This window comes from Cydia amplana, chromosome 17 (assembly GCF_948474715.1).
Source record: "Cydia amplana chromosome 17, ilCydAmpl1.1, whole genome shotgun sequence".
NCBI lineage: Eukaryota > Metazoa > Arthropoda > Insecta > Lepidoptera > Tortricidae > Cydia > Cydia amplana.
Genome location: NC_086085.1, coordinates 10,042,472 through 10,069,063, shown reverse-complemented (window position 1 = coordinate 10,069,063; position 26,592 = coordinate 10,042,472). Strand labels below are relative to the sequence as shown.

The 26,592-nt window shown below is 35.8% G+C and overlaps 3 protein-coding genes across 3 annotated transcripts; 2 read left to right on the top strand and 1 right to left on the bottom strand.

The window, feature by feature from the left end:
- The first annotated feature begins 6,248 nt into the window (after positions 1 to 6,248).
- On the top strand, positions 6,249 to 8,096 carry LOC134655936 (uncharacterized). The gene is made up of 3 exons (XM_063511447.1): positions 6,249 to 6,339; positions 6,596 to 6,684; positions 7,911 to 8,096. Exons 1-3 carry the CDS (start codon positions 6,255 to 6,257, stop codon positions 8,094 to 8,096), a joined length of 360 nt encoding a protein of 119 aa, XP_063367517.1. The 5' UTR covers positions 6,249 to 6,254.
- A 9,946-nt stretch (positions 8,097 to 18,042) lies between these two features.
- Positions 18,043 to 20,858, top strand: LOC134656014 (uncharacterized). Its single transcript, XM_063511529.1, has 3 exons — positions 18,043 to 18,147; positions 19,466 to 19,554; positions 20,652 to 20,858. Exons 1-3 carry the CDS (start codon positions 18,060 to 18,062, stop codon positions 20,856 to 20,858), a joined length of 384 nt encoding a protein of 127 aa, XP_063367599.1. The 5' UTR covers positions 18,043 to 18,059.
- An 846-nt stretch (positions 20,859 to 21,704) lies between these two features.
- Positions 21,705 to 23,277, bottom strand: LOC134655673 (testis-specific serine/threonine-protein kinase 2). The gene has a single exon (XM_063511114.1). The coding sequence runs from the start codon at positions 22,988 to 22,990 to the stop codon at positions 21,956 to 21,958; it is 1,035 nt and encodes a 344-aa protein (XP_063367184.1). The 5' UTR covers positions 22,991 to 23,277; the 3' UTR covers positions 21,705 to 21,955.
- Positions 23,278 to 26,592: the final 3,315 nt, after the last annotated feature.

The window sequence follows — 26,592 nt, the reverse complement described above, 5'->3', positions numbered from 1 at the left end:
TTTTTGCAATCGGCTATTATGCCTTTCTAAAAAGTTTTAAAGCATTTGTAATGGATTCAAACTTTCAACCCCTTTTTAACCCAGTTCGGGGATGAATTTTTAAAAACGCTGAAATTACTTTTCCTGTCTTATAATAATATACAGTAGAGTCCGGTTATAACGACGCCCAAGGGACCGCTGATATTACGTCGTACTAACCGGACGTCGTACAAAACGAACTGCCAATTTTAATATATTTTTTAATTAAAAGAATTACGTAATTTTGTATTTATTAATACTTATGCGACAATCAAAGAAAAAAAAGATTTCCTTTAAAATATTTATTTACGTTAGTATTACAACACTTTGTCTTAAATGGAGAGACTTGTGTGTTTAGAAGAAGCCACTTTTCAAGGTAGTCAACTCACTCGATATCCGCAAATAACTCGAATCCCGTAAAATAAAAAGTCGTAATTCTTGGGGATCTAATCCAGCTGACGTTGTTTTATCACACAGTTCCTATGGCCATCTCCTGTGTCCATAGATCAGCTCGAAGGTACCTACCAAAATATTGCTTTGTACCTAACTTATGTACATAATTATGTATGTGAAGTTTAAGCTCAATTAAATAATGGGAATTGGGTTTTATTTAGTTTGCAAGATTACGAAAAGTCACATGACTATTTCATCTTGCTGCGTATAGGCAAAAGGGGGAGGGGAGTTAGGTGCGCGGGACGGAGTAGGCTTCTTACCAACTATTTATTTGTAAAAACTACGTCGCTCGTCGTTGTAACCGAACTTGACGGACGGATTTTGAGTCAATTTCCGTCGTTAAAAGCGATTGGTCGTTATAAGCGGAGTCGTAATAAACGGTTGTACTTTCATAGTAGCTCGTACTAAAACCAAACAAGTGCCTATACTTACGTCGCTATAAGCGGTTGGTTGTTATATGCGAAGTCGTACTAATCGGACTCTACTGTACTCATATACAAAGTTTAAAGTCACACACTCACAAAAATATTTGATCTCCATACAAACTTTCAACCCCTTTTTCACCACCTTGGGGGATGAATTTTCGAAAACGCTGAAATTAGTTTTCTTATTTTTTAATATAATACATTTTTACAAAGTTTCGAATTCCTAGCTTAAAATAAATCTTGAACCCCATACAACCTTTCATCCCCTTTTTAACCCTTTTAAGGGATGAATTTTTAAAAACGCTGAAATTACTTTTCTTGAGTTTTAATAATATGGCTTTATACAAAGACTCAAGTCCCGCACTCTCAATAATATTTGATCTCCATACAAACTTTCAACCCCTTTTTCACCACCTCGGGGGATGAATTTTTACAAACACTGAAATTAGTTTTCTTGTTTTTTAATTTAACACCTTTTTGCGAAGTTTCAAGGTTCTAGCTTAAAATAAAATTTGCACCTCAAGACAAAGTTTCATCCCCTTTTTTACCCCCTTAGGGGTTGAAGTTCCTAAAACGTCGCAATTCCTTTTTTTGCAATCGGCTATTATGCCTTTCTAAAAAGTTTTAAAGCATTTGTAATGGATTCAAACTTTCAACCCCTTTTTAACCCTGTTCGGGGATGAATTTTTAAAAACGCTGAAATTACTTTTCCTGTCTTATAATAATATACAGTAGAGTCCGGTTATAACGACGCCCAAGGGACCGCTGATATTACGTCGTACTAACCGGACGTCGTACAAAACGAACTGCCAATTTTAATATATTTTTTAATTAAAAGAATTACGTAATTTTGTATTTATTAATACTTATGCGACAATCAAAGAAAAAAAAGATTTCCTTTAAAATATTTATTTACGTTAGTATTACAACACTTTGTCTTAAATGGAGAGACTTGTGTGTTTAGAAGAAGCCACTTTTCAAGGTAGTCAACTCACTCGATATCCGCAAATAACTCGAATCCCGTAAAATAAAAAGTCGTAATTCTTGGGGATCTAATCCAGCTGACGTTGTTTTATCACACAGTTCCTATGGCCATCTCCTGTGTCCATAGATCAGCTCGAAGGTACCTACCAAAATATTGCTTTGTACCTAACTTATGTACATAATTATGTATGTGAAGTTTAAGCTCAATTAAATAATGGGAATTGGGTTTTATTTAGTTTGCAAGATTACGAAAAGTCACATGACTATTTCATCTTGCTGCGTATAGGCAAAAGGGGGAGGGGAGTTAGGTGCGCGGGACGGAGTAGGCTTCTTACCAACTATTTATTTGTAAAAACTACGTCGCTCGTCGTTGTAACCGAACTTGACGGACGGATTTTGAGTCAATTTCCGTCGTTAAAAGCGATTGGTCGTTATAAGCGGAGTCGTAATAAACGGTTGTACTTTCATAGTAGCTCGTACTAAAACCAAACAAGTGCCTATACTTACGTCGCTATAAGCGGTTGGTTGTTATATGCGAAGTCGTACTAATCGGACTCTACTGTACTCATATACAAAGTTTAAAGTCACACACTCACAAAAATATTTGATCTCCATACAAACTTTCAACCCCTTTTTCACCACCTTGGGGGATGAATTTTCGAAAACGCTGAAATTAGTTTTCTTATTTTTTAATATAATACATTTTTACAAAGTTTCGAATTCCTAGCTTAAAATAAATCTTGAACCCCATACAACCTTTCATCCCCTTTTTAACCCTTTTAAGGGATGAATTTTTAAAAACGCTGAAATTACTTTTCTTGAGTTTTAATAATATGGCTTTATACAAAGACTCAAGTCCCGCACTCTCAATAATATTTGATCTCCATACAAACTTTCAACCCCTTTTTCACCACCTCGGGGGATGAATTTTTACAAACACTGAAATTAGTTTTCTTGTTTTTTAATTTAACACCTTTTTGCAAAGTTTCAAAGTCCTAGCTTAAAATAAAATTTGCACCCCAAGACAAAGTTTCATCCCCTTTTTTACCCCTTAGGAGTTGAATTTCCTAAAACGTCGCAATTACTTTTTTTTGTAATCGGCTATTATGCCTTTCTAAGAAGTTTCAAAGCATTTGTAATGGATTCAAACTTTCAACCCCTTTTTAACCCCGTTAGGGGATGAATTTTCAAAAACGCTGAAATTACTTTTCCTGTCTTATAATAATATACCCATATACAAAGTTTAAAGTCACACACTCACAAAAATATTTGTGCTCCATACAAACTTTCAACCCCTTTTTCACCACCTTGGGGGATGAATTTTCGAAAACGCTGAAATTAGTTTTCTTATTTTTTAATTTAATATATTTTTGCAAAGTTTCAAGTTCCTACCTTAAAATAAAATCTGAACCCTATACGAACTTTCAACCCCTTTTTAACCCTGTTAGGGGATGAATTTTACAAAACGCTGAAATTACTTTTCCTGTCTTCTAATAATATCCCCAAATAAAAAGATTCAAGTCCCGCGCTCGAAAAAATGTTTGATATCCATACAAACTTTCAACCCCTTTTCCACCACCTTAGGGGATGAATTTTCAAAAACGCTGAAATTAGTTTTCTTGTACTTTAATTTAATAACGTTTTGCAAAGTTTCAAGTTCCTAGATTAAAATAAAATTTGCACCCTATGACGAACTTTCATCCCCTTTTTAACCCCCTTAGGGGTTGAATTTCCAAAAACGTTGCAATTACTTTTTTTTGTAATCGGCTATTATGCCTTTCTAAGAAGTTTCAAAGCATTTGTAATGGATTCAAATTTTCAACCCCTTTTTAACCCTGCTGGGGGATGAATTTTCAAAAACGCTGAAATTACTTTTCCTGTCATATAATAATATCCCCATATACAAAGTTTCAAGTCCCACACTCACAAAAATATTTAATCTCCATAGAAACTTTCAACCCCTTTTTCACCACCTTGGGGGATGAATTTTCAAAAACGCTGAAATTAGTTTTCTTGTTTTTTAATATAATACATTTTTACAAAGTTTAAAATTCCTAGCTTAAAATAAAACTTGTACCCCATACAACCTTTCATCCCCTTTTTAACCCCCTTAGGGGTTGAATTTTTCAAAATTGCTTCTTAGCTCTTGTACACTTTATAAATTCAACCTAGTGTGCAAATTTCAACCTTCTAGCATTTGTAGTTTCGGCTCTGCGTTGATGAGTCAGTCAGTCAGTCAGTCAGTCAGTCAGTCAGTCAGTCAATCAGTCAGGACACGTGCATTTATATATATAGAATAGGTATAGATGATAATCGATATATTGTTTCGTAGCCTATGCCTATAGTTATCGTAAAAAACACGATATCGTTCCGTATATCGATGAATTTACATACATGGCCTTTGCCAAAATTTGTCATCTGTCCAGGCTAATATTTTAGTGGATATAAAATACAAAACAATTAAAATATTAACAATAATTCGACGTAAACAATAGAAATACCTACCCTTTTGTATCTACGTATACAAAGCCTGTTGCTTTCTTTTTATACAGGTATCTAACCACAACTTACAACATCCATACTAATAATATCCATACTTAATATTATAAAAGGAAGTCTGTCTGTCTGTCTGTTACCTCTTCACGCTTAAACCGCTGAACCGATTTAGATGAAAATTAGCATAGAGATTGTTTGAGTCCCGAGGAGGGACATAGGATAGTTTTTATCCCAGAAATCATCCCTTAAAGGGGTGAAATTTTGTACGGGGACTAACAACAACTGCATAACAAACTTTGTCGATAGGAACTGTCCCGCTCGCGCGGTGTAGCACCGGCGCTGGTGCACGATTTAGTTGAAATTTGACATAGAGATAGTTTGAGTCCCGGGGAAGGACATAGGATAGTTTTTATGTTGGAAGTCATCCATAAAGAGGGTGTGGAAGTGAGAAAAGAAATGAGTTGCCTGTTAATTAGTGTACTTAAGCAATAAAGCACTAAAGCATTATTCTCAAAATTATTGCTATTAGATTTTATCTCCAAAGTAGTTTTATCCAGGCGCTATACTTACTCTAACTGCTGGAACTAATTCCACGCAGACGAAGTCGCGGGCAAAAGCTAGTAATATTATAATTATCTACTATATGTAACACACTAATATTATTATAGATAGGTACACTAATATATCTATCTAATACCTTTAAACGAGCAATTCTTGTTTATTTAGAAATTATACTCCAAAGTAGTTTTATCCAGGCGCTATACTTACTCATTTATATATATATATATATTTCGGGGATCTCGGAAACGGCTCTAACGATTTCGATGAAATTTGCTATATGGGGGTTTTCGGGGGCGGTAAAAATCGATCTAGATAGGTCTTATCCCTAGGAAAACGCGCATTTTCGAGTTTTTATATGTTTTCCGAGCTTTGCTCGGTCTCCCAGATATTTACCATTGAGTACGTACCAATCTTCAGCCTGACAGTGGTACCCAAGTAAATAACATATATATCGGTGTACACACCTATTACCTACTCGTGCAAATAATTATAATGTGTCATGGCGTATTTTATATGGTTTATTTGTAATTATGATAGGAAGGTATTTCATTTTAGAGCCAACTATAAATTAGTAATCCATTTTAAGGAATCTTACTAGACGCCCATCACCCTTCCTACTACAATACCTTTTTGGTAAGTTTATTAATTCATATTTTATTTACACTTTGTTTGTTATATGAACAGTAACTAACATTGATTCTAACGTTATTTAACCGATTGGAAAAAAGTGAAGTTGAAGCTTTTTAGTCTGTATTTTTATTTTAAATGTCAACCATTAAAAAAAAATTCAAATATAAATATTTGGGGACAATCTTACAAAGATAACTAGCCCCAAAGAGCGCCAATCTAAGCTGGTACTATTGTGGCAAGGCGACGATAACTACATAGTTTTATAGGAAAATACATAAAGTGTACTAAAAATGAAAACACAAGATACATCAGTATGTTAGTCAGTATCAGGAGTACAGCCTACAGTTAAATTTTTTGCTCGTATTACAGGCCACACTATACTAGATAATTACATATATATAATACCGTAAGATTGTGAACCCGTTAGTTTATAATCTAACGTAGTCAGTTTATAATTTAACTAGCGAGATTATAATCCGTCAGTTAGTGTTTACAATTTTACGGTGACATATATAACTTAGAAACAAATATTCGTGTGAACAAACAAATGAATGCCCTTACCGGGATTTTACTCCGGGACCCCCTCCTTCTAGCCAGATGGAATCAGTGTTTTTGTACATATGTAGAAAGTCTTTGTTGTGTGTGTCTTTTTATTGTGTTTCTTTTTTTCATTCAGCCCGCAACATCATGGGACTAAATTGGCTAACATCGGTACTGGGGCTGCTATTAATAGTGAATTTCGTGACTGCCATTCAATGGGACTTCGAGTTTGGTAAGTGTCAAGTTTCATCGATAAACAGTGTCAAGTTTGTTATAATTGCCAATTAAATATTTATTACCTATAATGCGAGGAGTTATTATTATTTTTAATTAGGATTAAGTTTTTGTTACAATACGCTACGTGCATCACTGGAGGCCGATTTTTGAATTTCGATCGCTCGATTTCGCCACTCGAAATTCGGTGGAAAACGGCGAAATGATAATTTTTGAAATACGAGCCATAGATAAAATCGAGTGTAATGTTTCAGGTAACAAAAACGAGCTGTACGCGCGTGAGCTTACCGAAAAGGAGGGCGAAATTGGACCATTCGCGTATCGCAATTTTTACAAGTTAGACGTAAGTAAGATAAAGATAAGATAAAAGATAAAAATATATTTTATTGCACGGAAAGGATACAACAGTGGTTACAACACGAGTTACTGGTAAGAGTTGTGCATAACTAAATTGACATGCCGAAATTCCAGGAGTCCCCGCACTAGGCTAGGCCTGTATCGCGGGAGACCAGATGTACATTGTATGTCATGCAAGTTAACTTAAGAGGAGAAAGATACCTAATTCTAATTTTAACAATTGTGTAAACTATGTAAGTCTATCTGTTATTACATTACTACAAATTTTTGTTTCTAGGTTCACCTTTAGTATCAGTTATAATATCTCAGTCTAATCAGTTATTTTTATATCTATTAAAGTTTTCAGTTAAACAGTTTTTAAAGTTATACAATTTTAGTCTAGTTTAGTTAGAACATTACATTACATTACATTACATTACATTTATTCGAGAATTGTGTTAAACAATTTTAGTAGTAGTAAAGTAAATCCACTTTAGTAGGTACTTCACCAACTTATTAAGTAAGTATGTAGTAAGTAGATCTACATTAAGGGCAGCTTAGATGGTCCAATATTTTGTTGTCGACTTTTTTGCATTAGATATGGATAGAATTTGGTTGGTTTAAAGAGATACCTACTCATTCTGAATAGAACCAAATACGGAATCCCAATTTGGAACAAAAAATGAAATTTTCACGACATGCGTTGAAATTGCGCTTAGTTATTGTACAGAATAGGGAATGCTGTCTGTTCACGAAGTAATATCGACAGCAAAAAAAAAATACCATTATTGACGGAAATCATAAGTTCCTACTAACCTAGGTACAAGTATGATTTTTTTTTAAATAGGCAATTGTGAATTTTTAAGTGCCCTGATCTAGGTTGGTTAGAAGCCATCGTGTATTTGACAATGTACAAAATAAATTACAGGTATTTTAAAATTCCTCTATACCTATGTATATATGTGTACTTAATTATTTACTACAGGATGGCCCAAAAATATGTCGACGAAAAATTTTTACAAATATTTTTCCAACAGTTCATTAAAATTAAAACTAGGTACATATGTCTAAATATTCTCCTTTAGCTTTAAAATGCGAAAGTTTGTTAAATTATCAAAAATTGTACGTAGTAAAAAAGAATCGTACTTTTTGGGCTAACCTGTAATAACTAAGTGCCTGATAATAGGTAAATAATCATTTACATCACGTTTACCTACTTTAAAATATTTCTAGGTGCCGAGCTTATCTCAGGTCACATATGTCAGAGTGACAGTGTGGTCTCTCAACCCGCCGAAAGTGGATTACGATTGGAAGACTAACACTGTGTCCATCGTTTATTCTTTCGTACAAGTTCCGATCAGCACATTCAAAATTCACGCCGATGGTTATCCCTACATTTTAAAAGAAATAAAGGGCTAATAGTACATTACATACCTAGGGAGGTGAATTCGTGAATGCTCCAGATCGCAGGTGTTTGTGGCCCGAACCGAAGGTGAGGGCCATAAATATGCGATCTGGGGCTTTACGAATTACCGCCCGTGGTTTGTCTAAAGTTTTACGTGTTGCCTTGGCCAGGAAGTGAGATTTTCTCCTCGCGTAGCGGGGAGAAAATCCCACTTACAGGCCTAGGGTGACGTAAAAGTATATTTCATCTCATTAGTTTTATCATTTACATATCGACCGAAAGATATCCACTAACAAAGGTTTCTCTCGAGGATTTCCACAACAACAATCCGTACCCTGATCTTATCAGATTGATGATCTTTCTAGTTTGAGAACTTTGCACAATGGCTATGGCCGGCTAATGGCCTTGCAACCAGGACATTGGATACGAGTAGGTACCTATATAATTATGGTTAATGTGCCCTTAAGGGCCACCCTACATCTAGCGTCTTTCGAGCGTCGGCGTCTCGTCGGCGTCTACAACTCTATGGCCCTGCTCGACGCAACGTCGACGCAACTGCGCAGCGACGTCATTTTCCATAGCGCTGACCGACGCTGACGCCCGAAAGACGCCAGATGTGGGGTGGCCCTTAGCAACTCTTCGGGTTATGTCTACATCCTTGGTTCTGTAGGTTAATTATGTCTACATTGCCCTAGAGAGTAACAGCTCTTCTTGTGATCCTTAAGAAATCCATTGTATGCGACTATGCTTATATATGTATATTAGTACAAATGATTACAAATATTTATAATTATTTTTCGTCTTATTACAAAAGATTAAGGAGCCAGTGTAAGCATATCTTTGATGTCGAATGTATACCTATAATATGTACACATAATATAATTATTTGGGTTCATTAAAGGCGTTTAAATATTGTACCGGCTACTTTTATTTCCCCATTTTTATCTCCGATGCAAGAGAAGTGTGAAATTATAAGTACGTGTATCGTAAGTTTATAGTCGGCTAAAGCTGACTTTCCATTGAGGCGGAGATGAGAACAGACGCACGGAAATCAACCAGCAATGTCGGTTGTCATGCAGCAGAGGGGAGAAGAGATGTGGATTACAACCAATGCTAAGTTGATTCCTCACGTTTCATCTCATCTCCGCTCAGTGGTAGGTAGTCTAACCTAAGTAGGTACTCTTATTAACTGTCTTCTGACCTGAAACCTACCTAATTACCTATATGCTGTTAGAACTTTCGGAACTAGCACGTCCTCGATCGCCTAGAACTCATGGTTTTCCCCTTAGTAGGTAGTTCTGATTTTTTGCAGACCTATTTATGATGTTGGCCCAATTAGTCAACTGCAGATTATGAAATTTTTGAACGTTTTCTAATAATTTGTTAGACCAAGTACCTATTGAAAATGTTACAGTATGTTATATATTTGTGATCTACTTACAAAGTTCTTTCATTTGGTACCCTACATGGTATGTTTTTAAAGAAAATAAAAATAAAGATTTTACTGTCGACTTTATGACGTCACAGCAACTACCACCACTTTCGCGCTTGTCATCTCATATATATTTAATGTTGAGGGCATTACACTGAATGCATCGATACCATATTCACCCATACCCGTACGACATGAGCGAAAATCGATTTCTAAAAGACTTTTCTTTCGCTGGCCGCTTTACTATCGTGCCAAACGGCATCGCCTGAGACAAAAGTGCATAAGTACTCACTGCGCTCACTTAGCCTACGAATTCAATTTCAAAAAATTTAAAACTTTTGAAAGACTTTATCTCGGAAACTATTCAATCTACAGAGATAATTCTAGAGTCATATTGTAGCTTTAGTCTTCTTTAAAAACGCCCTGAAAAGGTACGTTCAAAAACTAGTATTTTAGGGTTATAATCGCCCAAATCTAAAAGAAAACCGAAATTTTCGCGGTTTTATAGATTTTTGACAAAGTTGCGTTCGGCGCTCGAGGTAACAAACTTGGCTTATTAATTGGGCCAATATCACACTTTAAACTCTCGCGTTTTGTAGGTTAACATATTTAATTACACAAACGGGTCTACCGCGATATAATTTAATTGTTTTTACCTTTAATTCCGACGTTTCTGGGACGTCAGTCTTTCCGTGACCACAGCTGGTGCAACTCAGCTGAAACGTCGGAATTAAAGGTAAAACAAATTATATCGCGGTAGACCCGTTTGTGTAATTAAATATGGGCCAATATCATAAATAAGTCTGCAAAAAATCAGAACTACCGGATTTGACGCAAACGCTAAAAGTATACATTTACAGTATACTGTATTATAGAGCATTTAACAACTGGAGATGCCTTGTCTGTAATTTTGTGTACAAAACGGTCTGCCAATTTTTTAGAGAGAGACGCACGTCAAATATATGGCTGTTTGTACATAACGTACAAATAACCATGTCAGATAAACGTCAGTCCATATAATAAGTATGACCATTGGACGAGGTTTTCGACAGTGGGGTAAGCTCTTAAAAGGCGACTCCCACGGTTGTTAAATGCTCTAAGGTTTTCCCTATTATTTCTTTACAAATTAAAGCATGCTGATTTTTTCAGGCGTCTGTAAATTTTTTAATAAAATAAAAAATTTTAAACTTAAATCGCATAGAGTCAGACCAAGAAAAGTCTGCAGCGGATTTGATAGCCCACGCAGTGCAAGTGTTATTTACACGTCATCATTTCATAGAAGTTTGACGTTTAAAATAACACTGGCACTGCGAGGGCTGTCAAATCCGCTGCAGACTTTTCTTGGTCTGACTCTACCAAAACATCAATTTTTCTTTAGTTCTTATTCGTAGAAATAAATAAACGTTAATTAGGTATATACCCGTTTGTATCTCCCGAATCCGCCGCTTTTATTTTTTTGAGGTACAATCAGCAACAAAAGTAGTTCATCAGGGCTATAACCGCGAAAATCGAAGTTCGCAAATTGCGGGCATCTTTCTCTGTCACTCTTATGACGCCTTTATTGGAGTAAAAGAGAAAGATCCCCGCAATTTCTCAGACTATGCGCCAAAAGGCCCAAAAGTATCTACCGTTCTCTGAATAGGTACGTATTTACAAAAGAAATATGTCTCTAAGATATAAGGTCACTGCGGACAAGACCGTCTACAATCTGAAGGCGAAAAAAAGGTGTGCTGCACCTCCGATCTCCGACGGCGCACAGACCTCTTCTTCATAAACTGTCGCTGCAACAATCATCTGTCAAGATGCTGTGGCCAATGATGATGATGCCGCTTTGGAGTCTAGTCGATTTAATCAGTTTTGCGCGTTAGTTCCCTCACTCTAAAACAGATGGCGCTGTGAAAACCAATTTCAGAGCAATCCGACTAAATAAGTCATTTCGTGTTTTGAACTCGACAGCTGTTCGAAAAAAAATAGTTTTTAAAGAACCTACCTACCGAAAAAAGTACCAGAAAAAACCTACAGAAAAGTACCTACGTAAGTAGCATAAGGACCAGTTATCTTTATTCTGTGTTTAAAATATCAGAAATTGGCTTCGTTTTGTAATTATACGTTCCACCATTTATCGCATTAAAATTTGTCTAAGTTCGAAAGTCCGTCTATTATGTACAAGGCAAGTCCGTCATATGCACTTTCGTTAAATCAGAGATTACCAACTGTTTTTGCGACTTTAATATTATAACGATTTGATAAGGTATCGACAAATCCACCTGACATTGCGCATGATGATAGTTTCCTAAGTTTTCATCTCAGTAAATTAAAAGAAACGAATAAAGTACATTTTAAAATTTCTATTGGTCTTTTATTTCGGAAATCCAAAAAATAATTACGTGTAATTATTAGCCAAAAAAGGTTTACCACCCCATTTTCGTAGTATATGCCGGACTTGCCTTTATATTAGAAATTGCGTTTATTTCGAATCTGGACCCTATATTTACAAGTTGAAAGTACACTTTTCATTGTCTTGATTCATTATTTTTAGGAACTCGACTACGAACATATACGCACCCATATATTGGCTGATATCATTACTAGACGGACTTCCCTTAAACTACAAGGGAAGTCCGTCTACTCGCCGATTTTTAAAAAATACTATTGTGTTTGCTTAATGTGTGATTAAAATGATCTGTCACTATGTCTAAACAATTAATTATTATACTTGGTCAACCAGATCTTGACAGTAGAAAAAGGCGGCAAATTTGAAACATGTAGGCGCGAAGGGATATCGTCCCATAGAAAATTTGAATTTCGCGCCTTTTTTTACTGACAAGATTTGGTTGACCAACTATAAATTCTTCATCGAATGCGATTATAAACGGTAACGTAGGTGAATAATTAACGCAACTAGATCACTCCAAAGTAAAATAAAAAATAAAATAAAGTATGCCGATCTTGCCCACAGTGACCTTCCCGCGCCTTAGTCTGCGTGGAATGTTGGTGATGATTGATAAAAACTCCTTCCTTCCTTCCTCTGTTCTTCATCAATACATATCACTACATAGTATAAAACAAAGTCGCTTCCCACTGTCTGTCAGTATGTTATGCTTAGATCTTTAAATGTACGCAACGGATTTTGATGCGTTTTTTTAATAGATAGAGTGATTCAAGAGGAAGGTTTTTGTATAATTTGTTAACCCGTGCGAAGCCGGGGCGGGTCGCTAGTTATATATAAAATAAAGTCCTCTGCCGCGTCTGTCTTTCTGTATGTTCGCGATAAGCTGAAAAACTACTGAACGGATTTTCATTCGGTTTTCACCATCAATAGAGTGATTCTTGAGGAAGGTTTAAGTGTATAATTTGTAAAGGTTTTGTTTAAATTGGTTGAACTACCCGTGCGAAGCTGGGGCGGGTCGCTAGTAGGTATCCTATAAAATCCTATGTCCGACCTCGGGTCTAAAACTATCTCCATACCGATACGATACGATCATTTATTGATAAAAAATATTTTTACATGTCAAGTCTTAATACTAGGTATTTCATCTTTTAAATTAAGCATAAAGAGGTAACAGACAGATAAGAGTTACGTTCAAATTTATAATATTATAGTATAGGAATTCTTTATCATGACTGTGGTACTCAAGTAATTAAACATTTTCATGGGTTTATATGCATACGAACATAATATGTTTAATGACTTGGCGTGTTAAATATGTTTTATTTGTAATTAGGATAGAAAGTACTTAATTGTAGAGCCGACTATAAATTACTAGCTCATTTTAATGAAACTACCTAGACGCACATCACCCATCCTACTAAAACACCATTTAAGTATTGGTAAGTATATATATAATTTAATTTTTTTAAATTTTAATTGAATTATTAAGTAAAGCTGATCAAGCAGATCTTATCAAGTAGAAAAGGGCGGCAAATTTGAAAAATGTAGGCGCGATCGGATATCGTCCCATAGAAAATTTGAATTTCGCGCCTTTTTCTACTGACAAGATTTGCTTGACCATCTATACCTACTTACTAGTAGTAAGTAGGTACTTAATAATTCATTCAAATAATGGTTTTTCGACTCGACAGGAAGTTGACTTGACAGGAAATATAATAAAAATAAGACTCCGAAACGGGAACTAGCAGTAGACTGTGTGTCATATTCTATCTTTTTCAATGTAATAATTATGTTCTCTATGTGGAATTGAGATTTTTTTTAATTAGTAAATTATTTAATATTTATTTATTTTGATTTACACGTTATTAAATAATATGATTACCTTAAGCTCTAACATTATTTAACCGATTTAAAAAGGTTTCAGTGCCGATATTGCCTTTTAAATGTAAGTTTTTATTTTTATAAACAATAAAAATCTACAACAACACTACAACAAAACTAAGAAAAATCTTTTACTAGTGTAAGTACCTACTAGGCGACGATATACTTACTACACATTTTACTCGTACATCAGATAAAATATCTGGGAGACCGAGCTTTGCTCGGAAAACATATATGAAAACTCAAAAATGCGCGTTTTCCCAGAGATACGACCTATCTAGATCGATTTATCGCCCCCGAAAACCCCCATATAGCAAATTTCGTCGAAATCGTTAGAGCCGTTTCCGAGATCCCCGAAATAGACCTACTTATATATAAACTAGCTGTTGCCCGCGACTTCGTACGCGTGGATTTGTATATTGGTGGTTATATATGGCTGCTATTTAACTGATCACCAGATTTAGTAAAATTTAATACCAAAAAAAATTATTTTACCACCCTAAAATAATAAATGATCATCAAAATTATAACTCCATTTTAATGTGAAATGATTACCAATTTTATTACATTTTACTATCCTATTAAAGGAAATGACACCAAACTAATCATTATTAACCCAAAAATAGTAAATGATTACCAAATTTCAAATCCCATTTTAATGTGAAATGATAACCAAATTTTTACATCTTGCTATCTTATTAAAGAAAATGACACCAAAATAATCATTTTAAACCCAAAAATAGTAAATGACCACCAAAATTGTAACCACATTTTAATTAAAAATGTGCAAATATTTAATATATATTATCGTTATCCTATTAAATTAATTAATCCACTTCGTCACCTTTTTCTAGTAGCATTTTATTTCTGTAACAGTCGTAGTTCTAACAACCTAACCTAACCCACTTTTCTAGTAGCATTTCGTTTCTGTAAGGGTCACAGTTCAAACCTAACGTAACCCACTTTTCTAGTAGCATTTCTTTTCTGCTAGGGTCGCAGTTCAAACCTAACCTAACCAACTTTTCTAGTAGCATTTCATTTCTATATGGGTCGCAGTTCAAACCTAACCTAACCCACTTTTCTAGTATCATTTCTTTTCTGTAAGGGTCGCAGTTCAAACCTAACCTAACCCACTTTTCTAGTAGCATTTCTTTTCTGTAAGGGTCGCAGTTCAAACCTAACCTAACCCACTTTTCTAGTAGCATTTCTTTTCTGTAAGGGTCGCAGTTCAAACCTAACCTAACCCACTTTTCTAGTAGCATTTCTTTTCTGTAAGACCAAGACAGCCAGACAGACAGACAGGGGCTAGTAATTTTGGCATCATTTTACTTTATTTGGTAATATGTATACATTTTTTGGTACCTAATCATAGTGGTTTAATTAGGTGAAAATATCGCATTAATTTGGTCTTCAAGATTTGGTGATCATTAATGATTTTAGGTAATCGTTCAATATATTTGGTATTTGAATACAATTTGAAGTGCAGTCGTAATTAAAACGGTGGTGGTTTTGTAATTTTAGGCCTTATTTTTTTGGCGTTCAGTAATTTTTTTTGGTAAGCATGATTTTTTTATTTAGGGTACCAAAGTATTTTTTGGTGGTCATTCTATTTGTAGCCGTTAGCCTTTAGATATTCTACATTAGCTTAGAACATTATGCAGCAAAAGTTCGCAGTAGGACGGTTAATCATTTGTTAATTATTAATATTATACAACGCATGAGACTCTTTCACAACCTACGAAGTTTCAAGCCCCTAACTGAATAAAACTGTTCTCGATATAATCCCTCTCAACCCCCTTAGAAGATTTTCATGTCCTCTATTTAATAAAACCTACTACCTAACTACCTGTTTACGAAGTTTGAAGTTCCTAGCTTTAGGTAAATAAAATTTGAACCCTATACAAACTTTCAACCCCTTTTTAACCATTTTAGGAGATGAATTTTTAAAAACGCTGAAATTACTTTTCTTGTATTCTAATACTAATATGCCTTTATACAACGATTCAAGTCCCGCACTCAAATAAATGTTTGATCTCCATACAAATTTTCAATCCCTTTTTCACCACCATGGGGATGAATTATCAAAAACTCTGAAATTAGTTTTCTTCTCTTTTGATAAAATACCTTTTTACGAAGTTTCAAGTTTGTAGCTTTAAATAAAATTTAAACCCTTTACAAACTTTGAACCCCCTTTCGACCCTTTAAGAGATGGATTTTAAAAACGCTGAATTTACTTTTCTCGTATTTTAATAATATGCCATTTTACAAAGATTAAAGCCCCGCACTCACAAAAATGTTTGATCTCCATACAAACTTTTAATCCTTTTTCGCCACCTTGAGGGATGAATTTTCAAAAACGCTGAAATTAGTTTTCTTCTCTTTTAATAAACCTTTTTACGAAGTCTCGAGTTCCTAACTTAAAATAAAATTAGAACCCCATACAAACTTTCAACCCCTTTTAATCCCTTTTAAGGGATTCATTTTTAAAAACGCTGAAATTACTTTTCTTGTATTCGAATAATATGCCTCTGTACAAAAATTCAAACCCCGCACTCACAAAAATGTTTGATCTGCATACAAATTTTCAACCCCTTTTTTACCATCTTCAGATATGAATTTTCTAAAACGCTGAAATTAGTTTTCTTGTATTTTAATTTAATATCTTTTTGTTTCAGTTTCAAGTTCCTAGCTTAAAATAAAATTTGAACCCCATACTAACTTTGAACCCCTTTTTAACCCTGTTAGGGGATGAATTTTACAAAACGCTGAAATTACTTTTCCGTTCTTCTAATAATATCCCCAAATACAAAGATTCAAGTCCCGCGCTCGAAAAAATGTTTGATATCCATACAAACTTTCAACCCCTTTTCACCACCTTAAGAGATGAATTTTCAAAAACGCTGAAATTAGTTTTCTTGTATTTTAATTTAATATATTTTTGCAAAGTTTCAAGTTCCTAGCTTAAAATAAATTTTTAACCCTATACGTTCTTTCCACCCCTTTTTAACCCTGTTAGGGGATGAATTTTACAAAACGCTGAAATTATTTATCCTGTCTTCTAATAATATCCCCAAATACAAAGATTCAAGTCCCGTGCTCGAAAAATGTTTGATATCCATACAAACTTTCAACCTCTTTTTCACCACCTTAGGGGATGAATTTTCAAAAACGCTGAAATTAGTTTTCTTGTATTTTAATAATATATTTTTTTACCAAGTTTCAAGTTCCTAGCTTAAAATAAAATTTGAACCCTATACGAAACCTCAACCCCTTTTTAACCCTGTTAGGGGATGAATTTTACAAAACGCTGAAATTACTTTTCCCGTCTTCTAATAATATCCCCAAATACAAAGAATCAAGTCCCGCGCTCGAAAAAATATTTGATATCCATACAAATTTTAAACCCCTTTTTCACCACCTTAGGGGATGAATTTTCAAAAACGCAAAAATTACTTTTCTTGTATTTTAATTTAATACTTTTTTGCAAAGTTTCAAGTTCCTAGCTTAAAATAAAATTTGCATCCCAAGACGAACTTTCATCCTCTTTTTAACCCCCTTAGGGGTTGAATTTCCAAAAACGTTGCAATTAATTTTTTTATAATCGGCTATTATGCCTTTCTAAGAAGTTTCAAAGCATTTGTAATGGATTCAAACTTTCAACCCCTTTTTAACCCTGTTAGGGGATGAATTTTCAAAAACGCTGAAATTACTTTTCCCATCTTATAATAATATCCCCATATACAAAGTTTCAAGTCCAACACTCACAAAAATATTTGATCTCCATACAAACTTTCAACCCTTTTTTCACCACCTTAGGGGATGAATTTTCGAAAACGCAGAAATTAGTTTTCTTGTTTTTTAATATAGTACATTTTTACAAATTTTCAAATTCCTAGCTTAAAATAAAACTTGCACCCCATACAACCTTTCATCCCCTTTTTAACCCCCTTAGGGGTTGAATTTTTCAAAATCGCTTCTTATCTCTTGTACACTTTATAAATTCAACCTAGTGTGCAAATTTCAACTTTCTAGCTTTTGTAGTTTCGGCTCTGCGTTGATGAATCAGTCAGTCAGTCAGGACACTTGCATTTATATATATAGATAAATATACATATAAATAAATAAATAAACAAGAATTGCTCGTTTAAAGGTATTAGATACATGTTTAAACACTTAGATAACATCCTTAATTCCGGAACAATAAACAATAATATTCGTCGTGACTTTTTATTGTGTCGGTTGTTTTCATTCAGCCAGCATTGAACCAGCAATATGGGACTAAAAAATTTGCTTACACCGGTACTGGGTCTGCTGTTAATTGTGAATTTCGTGACTGCCATTCAATGGGACTTCGAGTTTGGTAAGTGTCAAGCAGTGGTGTCAAGTGTCTTGTCAATCATTGCCAAAAGTGACCACTGTTAAATTAAAACCTTGTAATATAGGGAGTTATTAGTTATTACAATTTTAATCAGACATATAAAACAAATGAAAAACTTAAAACCCTACACCTTACAAATCAAAGTCCCCCGCCGCGTCTGTCTGTATGTTCGCGATAAACTAAAGTGTAAATAAAGCAGTGTAGGTATTAACTGCACAAAATTAGGCATTCAATTAAACCACTCGCGTGATAATTTTATGAAGCTCGCTTCATATAGTGGAGTCCAGACGAGACAATTTTTCGCCAATCTGATGAAATTGTCCGATCGAATCAGGCCGTTCGGACGCAAACGCCAATTTGATTCCCCGATCAAATCAGCAGGTGCCGACACAAAACATAAATGCCAAGTTTCGAAGTTAGTATCTATGGAATTCAAATTGGTGATTAAATTGTGTACGTGTGGACGCTAGATGAGATTGGCGCCAGTTATTTTCCTGATCAAATTGGTCGATTTGCCCAGCTCGTCTGGACTTTACTTAAACCCACACTCGTATTTTAATCCCTCTTATTATACACCGTGTTTTTTTCTATTTCCGTTAATTTCAAGGGTTCATTCCTGAGCTTAAATCAAGCAACTTTCTCAAAGACACCGATATTCTAATTAACTCCATTTCGGAGATAATCAATAATTTATTTTTTTCCTATAAGGCCTCTACAAGCGTGTACACTTGCCTTAGGGCCGGTTTACATATTGATTAGTACTTAGTATGAGTTCATACATTTGCTACTAAACCTAAGTACAACCGATCGATATTCGAAATGACACAGACATTGATATGTCACAGATTTCAATTGTTTGGTTGAGTTAAATGTAAAGCTCGTGTTACAACAACGATATATGCTGTATTTAATTAGTTTTTAAACTTAATTTTTTTTTGTAAAAAAAGCAAAAAAAAAAATATTCTTTTTTAATTAACTATGCCGTTTAGTTCTCTTAGCGCCACTTGCACCATCCCACTAACCCGAAGTTAAGCGGTTAAACCGTTAACCCAGCGTCAAATTGTACTGGTAACCATGGTCACTCCAGATTTAACCGGTTAACCCCGGGTTAGTGGAATGGTGCAAGTGGGCCTTAAACGTACTTAACCATACCCCGAAGTTAACGGAATTCAATAAAAACACGGTGTATACCAGTCACGTAAATTTCTTACATATTTTGTTATCAAATTGAGTGTATTTTTTGCCAGCGACGTGTTATCATGTCAGTATGGGGTACGGGTTAACCCGTTTTGTCTTTCAGGTACCAAGCAGCTTGTGGACGCTGCCAAAATTTACGAAAAGGAGGGCACTATTCATGTATTCCAATATCGCAATTTTTATTCGTTTAGCGTAAGTATAATCCACTTGAACAACTTAATTATATTTTAATTAGATCAGCTTAGGTGTTCCGACCTATTTTGATGTTGTTTTCTAGCCGGCACATCAAAACCTGCCAAGACTAATGCAAAATAAAGATACAAACAAGAATAAAATGGCAGACTTTTATAGAGCGGACTAGAGGATATGAATAAAATACGAAATCCCTACACATTTTTTAAGTAATTTTCCGATGAGGTACGAAAAACTATACGTTTTCGTATTTCAGTGGAAGATTTTTTAGGACATAGGTGTGGCAAAATTGGGCTTGTTATGTGCAGAATTGGAAAATCTATCTTTCCACCAAATTGTATTAAAATCTGATGAACAAATCGACAACAAAATAAAAATCAGCCCAGATAGGTACCAATTAGTATTCTAAATTAGCGGCTCACAAAATACACCTAAAATTTCGTTAAAATATAGAGTTTGTTCGGAAAGAGTCGTGGAATGTATTGGGCCCCATACATTCCACGACTCTTCTCTTTCCGCACAGACTACATATGTTATAGGTAGTTTCCGAGCAAAATGGCAGTGATGTACAGGCAGACAGACCGATATGACGAAACTATAAGGGTTCCGTTTATGCCATTTTAGCAACGGAAGCTTGAAAAATAGTTAGGGAAGGCCTTTTTAGACCGGGATCTAGTAACTCCCTCAGTGCCCTATTTAAAAAAATCACCGCTTTTGAAAATGCACAAAACAAATTATATACGGGTATATATTTTTATATCCCTCTGTATTTTGCTAATAGGTTCATGATACGAGTAATAATGATTAACAGCACATTTACCCACTTTAATAGGCGCAGATTAGACTCTCGCGCGAGCCACGAGACGAGCTGCGAGCCGCGCCACGCTACGCGAGTGTGCGGTGGGCTCGCGGCTCGTCTCGTGGCTCGCAAGCTCGTCGAGCTAATATAATTTAAACACTAACGGCACGGCATAAGGTTTATAACCGAATGACAAGCCGAACGCGAGTGTAAGCGGTGGACTCGCGTCTCGTGGCGCGGCTCACGGCTCGTCTCGTGGCTCGCGCGAGAGTCTAATCCGCGTATAAAATATTTCCAGGTGCCGGTGGGCATGCAAGTCTCATACGTCAGAGTAACAGTGTGGGGTCTCAGCCCTCCAAAAGTGGATTACAATGAGAACACTCACACCGTTTCTATCGTTTACTCTTTCATGCAACTTACACTCAGCACATTCAAAATACAAGTGGAAGGTGTTCCCCTTTATATTGGCTCTAGTGACGTCTCCAAGGCCCTTACCCGTGGTTAATCCTCTCAGAGTAATAAAATAAAGGATTAATCTGGTTATAATTATATTTCATCTCATCAGTTTCATCAGTTACATACCTAACGACCGAAAGACTTCGCCCGAGGATCTCCACAACGATAATTCGTAAGCAAATTTAGGTCAGATTTAACGGTCCTTCTACTTTAAGGACGCGCAATGGTTATTATAGCCCATCGAAATCGCGAATAAAATTGACTCTCCCGTACAAAATAACAACATCAGACCAGCCAAAATGTATGAAAAAGACAATTTTTGGGTTAATCCCATAGTGAGAGTTGTTCAGTACAACCTCCATATTCGCACCGTAAATTATTGCAGGTCTTTAAAAAACTATTCTGTATTTTACACATTAATTATTTGGGTTTATTAAAAGCGTTAAACATTGTGCAAGCTATTATTTTTATTTCCCCATTTTTACCCACGATGCAAGAGGAGTGTTGAATTATTAGTCAGTGCAAGTGTTATTATAACGTCAAACTTCTATAAAATTATGACGTATAAATAACACTTGACTGCGTGAGCTATCAAAATCGCTGCAGACTTTTCTTGGTCTGACTCTACATCTGTAACTAGCTTTTATTGCTGACTTGTATTTTTTTTGCATTATCATATTCATAACATAAACAGCCCAAACATGATCAACTGATCACAACTGTGTATGTTCTTCAGTCAGAAACGTCCATTTTACACTGAAAGATTATTATCCATAACAAATCCAGATCAAATTTAGTATTGTTAGTATAATCAGAATATGCCTCCTGTTACCTATTACCTATACCTATGTTGCTATTGTATTGCTACCTGTAGGTACCATTTGAAACAAAGATATGTGTTTTGGATATTTTAATACAAATAATAAAACAAATATATTCGTTATTGAGGACAATATCATCATCAATAAGAAAAAAAATAAAGGTAATAATGTAAATTTTCGATTTTTACGTCCAAAAGTGTACAAGGGCATGATAATTTGGACCGGAAGTTATGCACTATTACTGTAAGGGAGTTTTCAACTATGTAACTGTGTGGGTTAAATAGGTAAGGCAAGTAGTTCAGTAGGCTTTTCAACCATGGGTGGTCTAGTTACGAGAACGCGCGTTGATGTCATCGTGACGCTCGCGTTTCGACTCGCTGTGGTCGCCCGACACGCGCACGCCAGCCGACGTGCCCGCCTCCTCGTGCTCGCGCTTGCAGGGCGGCGCGTTCTGCGTCGACTGCACCAGCCGCCCCACCATACTCCCGCTCCTGTCTTTGCGTGGCCGCGTCCACTCGTGCGACAACACCCGATCCAGCGTCAAACGCAGCGTTATATCCGGCTCCAGAATATGACGCACGATCGATTTGGACGCCGTCGAAACTGTGTCCCGAATCCTAGATCTAAACACCCAATTGCGCGACATCTGATCCTTCAATAATTTGCGCAAGTTCGAGTCATCGAAAGGCATGGATGCATTCAACATGATGAACAGAATTATTCCGAGGGACCACACGTCGGCGAGCTTTGGATTATAAGGCGTACCACTCACCACTTCTGGAGCCGCGTAGGCGGCAGAGCCGCAATAAGTCTGGCTGAGCACGCGGCGATTGTCTCCATCGGTACAAAATCTTGCGAAGCCGAAATCGGCCAGTTTCACATTGAACCGCCTGGACAACAGTATGTTTTCACACTTTAGATCACGATGCGCTATATTCTTACTATGTAGATACTGGAGTCCACTTGCCATCTGCCGGAACCACAATTTAGCCTGGTTTTCCGGTACGACGCCATTACGCTTTATAAAATCTAACAAGTCGCCGTTGTCGGCGTACCGCATAAAGATAAACACTCTCGGGCCTCGCTGCAAAATACTGTGTACTTGAATGATGTGTGGATTCTCGATTTTAGTTAGAATGTCGAGTTCACGAGGGAAGAATTTTTCTAAAAAATCACGAGGCGCTTTCTCCTTGTCGAATATTTTGCATGCCAGTTGCATCCGCTTAGGACTTGACGCATCGCAATACTGGGCTAGATGCACGGTGGCGTAGGATCCCTGCCCGATCTTCTTTCCGATGAGGTAGCCTCGTTGTTCTAGGGCGTTTACCTCAGAGCTTCGAGGGCTCAGGCGCTCAGCCATTGAGCTCTGTCGACTTTATCCTAACCCGTTTAGGATACATTGGACATCTCACTGCTCACGATATGCTCAAGGTTTCTAGGCACTCCTGTCAAAATATTTGCTCTTCGTTTGATAGAAATTTTCGACACACCTCTCATTAAAGAGAGTAAATAAATAAAAATAATTAGATAACCACGCAAAAGATTTTGTCAAATATTACGACATCACAAAAAATTTGGATAAAAATAACGCTTCCACTAGCAAAAATCACAAAAGACGTTTTGCTACATGTATAACTTTTTCTCTTGTTTCTAAAATCAAAATGACTTTTTTCAAACCAGACGCTTTTTACTGTAAAAAGGTTAATTTACGATTTTATTATAATCATTTTAAACCGACGTAATGAATAATTATTACATTTATTACCTATCTTAAAATTTGGCTTTGAGTAAAGATTTTTTTATGATTCCTACCTACCTATAAAAAAATTCTGGCTGAAGGCAATGGCCACTGCCTGCGCTCTAGCTTGGCTCTAGCGATTGCTAGCGATAGGTACTACCGTCATTATAGCCAACTTTGCCACGAGGGGAAACTTTGCCCAAAATGACAATTTTAAACAAATTCGTTAATGTAGAAATATTTAAAATACTTATGGCCACCCTGCTATTTTTGTAGAAAATAGATTATATTTGTGACAAATCTATATATCAAACATGTGCACAACTTGACTTGGGAATTTTCAGCGAGTTGTCAAATATAGGGATATATTTCGGCGGGCCAAAAATTGTTGAAAAATGAATGCAAGTAGAAAAAAATTGAGAACCCTTAGACAAATATTTCCGGGTTTCAGTTATAAATAAAGCATGAAGCATAGATTATGTCTATTGAGGTTTAATCTAAAAAGGCCTAAAGACACTAAAGTTATGGCGGTGGGCAATGTAATCCGGTAATTTACAGACCTATGGATGCCAACATTGCCCACCACCAAAAACGGCTTAGGGTTGTCACTTTTGACAAATTTACCCAACTTCGCAAGTAAAAGAAGGTTATGTTTGTACACTAAAGTAAGTTTATAAATATATACTGTATTTAATTGGTCTTATTGTCCTTTATTTAGATGTTTTATCTCTTTAACGCGTGAAATATACAGCAAAACTCATGTTTTTGGCCATTAAACTATTGTGACAGATTTTCTCTAAAGTGCCAACCCTAGCCTTTGTAAAATGCTTAGGTGAGTCTTGTATGGAAATGGCCAAAAACGGGTAGGCAACATTGTCCGCCCAATTTATTTAAAAGTTCTTACACTTATCGCTAAGTTATTAACAGGGAATGGTAGGATAGCCCAAAATCTTTAAGTGATCCTTAGACATCATCATCATACGAGCTGTATTTGAACACCAAATTGACGTGGGCAATGTTGTCCCAAACCCCAAGAAAACGCCAAAAAATTGGGTAAAAAAACACGATTTAAAAAAATTTTCTTCAATGAAACTGATGCGTTTGATCACTATGGACGTGCTGAGCAAAACAAAGTCATATGATGTGATATAATTTTTTTGAGAAAATCGAGTTTTTTCAAAAAAAGCGGGCAAGGTTGGCTATAATGACGTACTCTTTGCTCTAGCGCGAATTTGTCACTTGCCCCCCATCCATACCTAATTAGAGCCTGTGCGGGATGAGAAGAGTCGTGGAATGTATGAGACCCAATACATTCCACGACTCTTAGGAAAGATAGAATGTTGTAGTTTTTAATAGAGTGCCACTATGAGGGTGGCATTTGTAAAAACCCTGTATAAATAAATAAATAAAAAACCCCCCATCCCCCCTCACAAATCTCGTGTAGGATACGAGAAGTCTTTCGCAGTGATACTTAGGTACTATAGGGATCAAAAAGTACCTATAGGTACATATAGGTAGTACAGTCACCACACGGGATTGTTACGTCGTTTAGGGTCCTAGCTAAATTGGTTGTTCCATACTTACGCTATGGAATGTCCAATTTAGCTAGAACCCTAAATGGCGTAGGTAACAAATAACGGAATTCACGGAGCGTGACTGTACATTACGATACAAGCAAAGAGTAAAGTATGTAAGTACATATATGGATCAAAGAATATAATACTCACTAGGAGATATGGATAGAAGTGCGAAAAGTAGCCAAAATTCGCACGTGTTTTGTACAACGTTTTACAGTAAGATAAGATAAGATAAGATTTATTGTATAGTAGGTACATATCGCCCTTTAAATTTTTGATATCTTAGGCAGGTATTGCCCTTAATCCAAGTGTAAAGTAGTAATGTGTAAAGTAGCAGCATTTGTACTGTAAATATTTATTATATATGCTCTTTGAGCCCAATCAACTATGGGAACGACTATTCTAGGTCTATGGTAAACTGGTAAGTACCTGGGGGCCTACCTGGAACACCGAAGTTCGCTAATTGCGGACATCTTCCTCTGTCACTCTAATCTATATCTATCTATCTATCTAATACCTTTAAACGAGCAATTCTTGTTTATTTATATATTTATTTATTTATTTATATATATATATATATATATATTCTAATACCTTTAAACGAGCAATTCTTGTTTATTTATATATATATTTCGGGGATCTCGGAAACGGCTCTAACGATTTAGATGAAATTTGCTATATGGGGGTTTTCGGGGGCGAAAAATCGATCTAGCTAGGTCTTCTCTCTAGGAAAATGCGCATTTCCGAGTTATTATATGTTTTCCGGGCGAAGCTCGGTCACCCAGATATTTACGCCTTAATTGGAGTAAAAGAGAATTTTGCCCCCAAATTGTTTAAATGATTTTATTCATTTCCATTCCATTTCCGTCAGTAGAAAAAGGGCCAATTTAAAAAATGCAGGCGCGAAGAGTTATCGCTTGGAGGATACAACTAAGTTATCGTCCCACAGAAAATTTGATTTCCGCGCCTTTTTCTACTGACAATGTTGTTTGTATATTCAGACAAAAAAAGAGTAGAAATTTAAAAGTGGCAACACTGTAGTGTCGTCCCGTTTTTCTTAGATTGATTTGAAAGAGACGACACTACAGTATTGCCACTTTTTAATTTCTGCTCTTTTTTGCCAGACTATAATACCTATAGCTGGTCAAGCAAATCTTGTCAGTAAAAAAAAGGCGCGAAATTCAAATTTGATATGGGACGATATCCCTTCGCGCCTACATTTTTCAAATTTGCCGCCTTTTTCTACTGACAAGATCTGCTTGACCAAGTATATTTACTTAGCTTCTGCGACTTTTTTAAATTCAAGCTGTGTCAAAGGACTGTTCCATTTCAAACATAGACAGAGAGAATCATACTATCTTTGTCTTACACTAGTACTAGCACCCAAAAGAGAAGGTATAGTTATTTTGGTTCCTATTTACTGACAAATTGGTTTGACCATCTATATATATATTTTCTATAAAATTTGTCTCAAGCACGGTCAGATGTTAGCTTCTGCGATTTTTTTTATATTCAAGCTGTTTTTTATTTGTCTCAAACATGGTCAGATGTTGACAGTTGAAATTTAACTACCTTGACAGTGACATCCTTGACACTGTCACTTGACAGTTTATTTTGTTGCTGAACCCCTATTCGTATTACAAAAAT

What these genes read in the sequence shown, in the direction of transcription:
- LOC134656014 (XM_063511529.1), top strand. Translation starts at nt 18,060, where the DNA reads ATGGGACTAAAAAATTTGCTTACACCGGTACTGGGTCTGCTGTTAATT. An exon ending in TCAATGGGACTTCGAGTTTG is followed by an intron (nt 18,148 to 19,465) that starts GTAAGTGTCAAG and finishes TTTGTCTTTCAG; the next exon opens with GTACCAAGCAGCTTGTGGAC. An exon ending in GCAATTTTTATTCGTTTAGC is followed by an intron (nt 19,555 to 20,651) that starts GTAAGTATAATC and finishes AAATATTTCCAG; the next exon opens with GTGCCGGTGGGCATGCAAGT.
- LOC134655673 (XM_063511114.1), bottom strand. Translation starts at nt 22,990, where the DNA reads ATGGCTGAGCGCCTGAGCCCTCGAAGCTCTGAGGTAAACGCCCTAGAA.
- LOC134655936 (XM_063511447.1), top strand. Translation starts at nt 6,255, where the DNA reads ATGGGACTAAATTGGCTAACATCGGTACTGGGGCTGCTATTAATAGTG. An exon ending in TCAATGGGACTTCGAGTTTG is followed by an intron (nt 6,340 to 6,595) that starts GTAAGTGTCAAG and finishes GTAATGTTTCAG; the next exon opens with GTAACAAAAACGAGCTGTAC. An exon ending in GCAATTTTTACAAGTTAGAC is followed by an intron (nt 6,685 to 7,910) that starts GTAAGTAAGATA and finishes AAATATTTCTAG; the next exon opens with GTGCCGAGCTTATCTCAGGT.